General features: G+C 43.6%; 1 protein-coding gene across 1 annotated transcript; it reads right to left on the bottom strand.

Annotated features, from left to right (window-relative positions):
* On the bottom strand, positions 1-2,793 carry Kpol_158p1 (uncharacterized protein; the record flags this gene model as incomplete). The annotated part of the gene is made up of 1 exon (XM_001642109.1): positions 1-2,793. A coding segment is annotated over one exon (2,793 nt), but the record flags the coding sequence as incomplete, so codon positions are not given.
* Positions 2,794-3,282: the final 489 nt, after the last annotated feature.

Raw genomic sequence — 3,282 nt, 5'->3', positions numbered from 1 at the left:
CGGGTAAGTAGTGGTGCCAGTGGATACATTACCCTCAGAATCTGTGGTAGTGAAAGTGGATACTTCCAATGATTCCTCAGATGATCTGGAGGTGTGCTCAACTGGGTAAGTAGTGGTGCCAGTGGACACATTACCCTCAGAATCTGTGGTAGTGAAAGTGGATACTTCCAATGATTCCTCAGATGATCTGGAGGTGTGCTCAACCGGGTAAGTAGTGGTGCCAGTGGACACATTACCCTCAGAATCTGTGGTAGTGAAAGTGGATACTTCCAATGATTCCTCAGATGATCTGGAGGTGTGCTCAACTGGGTAAGTAGTGGTGCCAGTGGACACATTACCCTCAGAATCTGTGGTAGTGAAAGTGGATACTTCCAATGATTCCTCAGATGATCTGGAGGTGTGCTCAACTGGGTAAGTAGTGGTGCCAGTGGACACATTACCCTCAGAATCTGTGGTAGTGAAAGTGGATACTTCCAATGATTCCTCAGATGATCTGGAGGTGTGCTCAACTGGGTAAGTAGTGGTACCTGTGGACACATTACCCTCAGAATCTGTGGTAGTGAAAGTGGATACTTCCAATGATTCCTCAGATGATCTGGAGGTGTGCTCAACTGGGTAAGTAGTGGTGCCAGTGGACACATTACCCTCAGAATCTGTGGTAGTGAAAGTGGATACTTCCAATGATTCCTCAGATGATCTGGAGGTGTGTTCAACTGGGTAAGTAGTGGTACCTGTGGACACATTACCCTCAGAATCTGTGGTAGTGAAAGTGGATACTTCCAATGATTCCTCAGATGATCTGGAGGTGTGCTCAACTGGGTAAGTAGTGGTACCTGTGGACACATTACCCTCAGAATCTGTGGTAGTGAAAGTGGATACTTCCAATGATTCCTCAGATGATCTGGAGGTGTGCTCAACTGGGTAAGTAGTGGTACCTGTGGACACATTACCCTCAGAATCTGTGGTAGTGAAAGTGGATACTTCCAATGATTCCTCAGATGATCTGGAGGTGTGCTCAACTGGGTAAGTAGTGGTACCTGTGGACACATTACCCTCAGAATCTGTGGTAGTGAAAGTGGATACTTCCAATGATTCCTCAGATGATCTGGAGGTGTGCTCAACTGGGTAAGTAGTGGTACCTGTGGACACATTACCCTCAGAATCTGTGGTAGTGAAAGTGGATACTTCCAATGATTCCTCAGATGATCTGGAGGTGTGCTCAACTGGGTAAGTAGTGGTGCCAGTGGACACATTACCTTCAGAATCTGTGGTAGTGAAAGTGGATACTTCCAATGATTCCTCAGATGATCTGGAGGTGTGCTCAACCGGGTAAGTAGTGGTGCCAGTGGATACATTACCCTCAGAATCTGTGGTAGTGAAAGTGGATACTTCCAATGATTCCTCAGATGATCTGGAGGTGTGCTCAACTGGGTAAGTAGTGGTGCCAGTGGACACATTACCCTCAGAATCTGTGGTAGTGAAAGTGGATACTTCCAATGATTCCTCAGATGATCTGGAGGTGTGCTCAACCGGGTAAGTAGTGGTGCCAGTGGACACATTACCCTCAGAATCTGTGGTAGTGAAAGTGGATACTTCCAATGATTCCTCAGATGATCTGGAGGTGTGCTCAACTGGGTAAGTAGTGGTGCCAGTGGACACATTACCCTCAGAATCTGTGGTAGTGAAAGTGGATACTTCCAATGATTCCTCAGATGATCTGGAGGTGTGCTCAACTGGGTAAGTAGTGGTGCCAGTGGACACATTACCCTCAGAATCTGTGGTAGTGAAAGTGGATACTTCCAATGATTCCTCAGATGATCTGGAGGTGTGCTCAACTGGGTAAGTAGTGGTACCTGTGGACACATTACCCTCAGAATCTGTGGTAGTGAAAGTGGATACTTCCAATGATTCCTCAGATGATCTGAAAGTGTGCTCAACTGGGTAAGTAGTGGTGCCAGTGGACACATTACCTTCAGAATCTGTGGTAGTGAAAGTGGATACTTCCAATGATTCCTCAGATGATCTGGAGGTGTGCTCAACTGGGTAAGTAGTGGTACCTGTGGACACATTACCCTCAGAATCTGTGGTAGTGAAAGTGGATACTTCCAATGATCCCTCAGATGATCTGGAGGTGTGTTCAACTGGGTAAGTAGTGGTGCCAGTGGACACATTACCCTCAGAATCTGTGGTAGTGAAAGTGGATACTTCCAATGATTCCTCAGAAGATCTGGAGGTGTCTTCAACTGGGTAAGTAGTGGTGCCGGTGGAAACGTTACCTTCAGAATCTGTAGTGGTGAAAGTGGAAACTTCTAACGATTCCTCAGAAGATCTGGAGGTGTGCTCAACTGGGTAAGTAGTGGTGCCAGTGAACACATTACCTTCAGAGTCTGTAGTGGTGAAAGTGGAAACTTCCAATGATTCCTCAGAAGATTTGGAGGTGTGTTCAATTGGGTAAGTGGTGGTGCCTGTGGAAACGTTACCTTCAGAATTTGTAGTGGTGAAAGTGGAAATTTCTAACGATTCCTCAGAAGATCTGGAGGTGTGTTCAACTGGGTAAGTGGTGGTGCCGGTGGAAACGTTACCTTCAGAGTCTGTAGTGGTGAAAGTGGAAACTTCCAATGATTCCTCAGAAGATCTGGAGGTGTGTTCAACTGGGTAAGTAGTGGTACCGGTGGAAACGTTACCTTCAGAGTCTGTAGTGGTGAAAGTGGAAACTTCTAACGATTCCTCAGAAGTAGAAGAAGCAGCAGCGGCAGCTGGAGAATCTTCCTTATTTTCAAAACTCAATGACATTTAAGAAATCGAAAGATGAATATACCAGGGACAATGTATAAATCAAAACCAGATAAAACAAAGGTTGATTCAACTAAAATGAAATATAATGAATCAAATCAAAAAGGGACAATAACAACAAAAAAAAAATAGAATAAAGAATCAAAAGTTACCTTTTTTTATATATCTAAATCTTCTTCTTCTTTCTTCTAAATTATCTATTTGAGGGGGGAATTGGACAATCTTAAGTGTACGAATACCTTTTCTTTAAACCAATACAAAAGATAGGATTGAATAAACTAAACAACTATATCTTTTCAGAAAAGTTATATCTCTATTGAGCCTAAAATAATCAAATAAAATATGCTTCCACAAGCAGTAGATCTAATGACGTTGAACGCAGCAGAATTGGGGAACCCCTGTGAAAAAGAACAGACCACAAGTAAACAAGGAAATGTTCGTTACAGTTATAAACTCAATAAATAACCTAAAAAACCTGTTAATAATACG

This window comes from Vanderwaltozyma polyspora, genomic scaffold (genome assembly GCF_000150035.1).
Source record: "Vanderwaltozyma polyspora DSM 70294 KpolScaffold158 genomic scaffold, whole genome shotgun sequence".
Lineage (NCBI taxonomy): Eukaryota > Fungi > Ascomycota > Saccharomycetes > Saccharomycetales > Saccharomycetaceae > Vanderwaltozyma > Vanderwaltozyma polyspora.
This window is presented reverse-complemented; position numbering and strand designations above follow the sequence as displayed.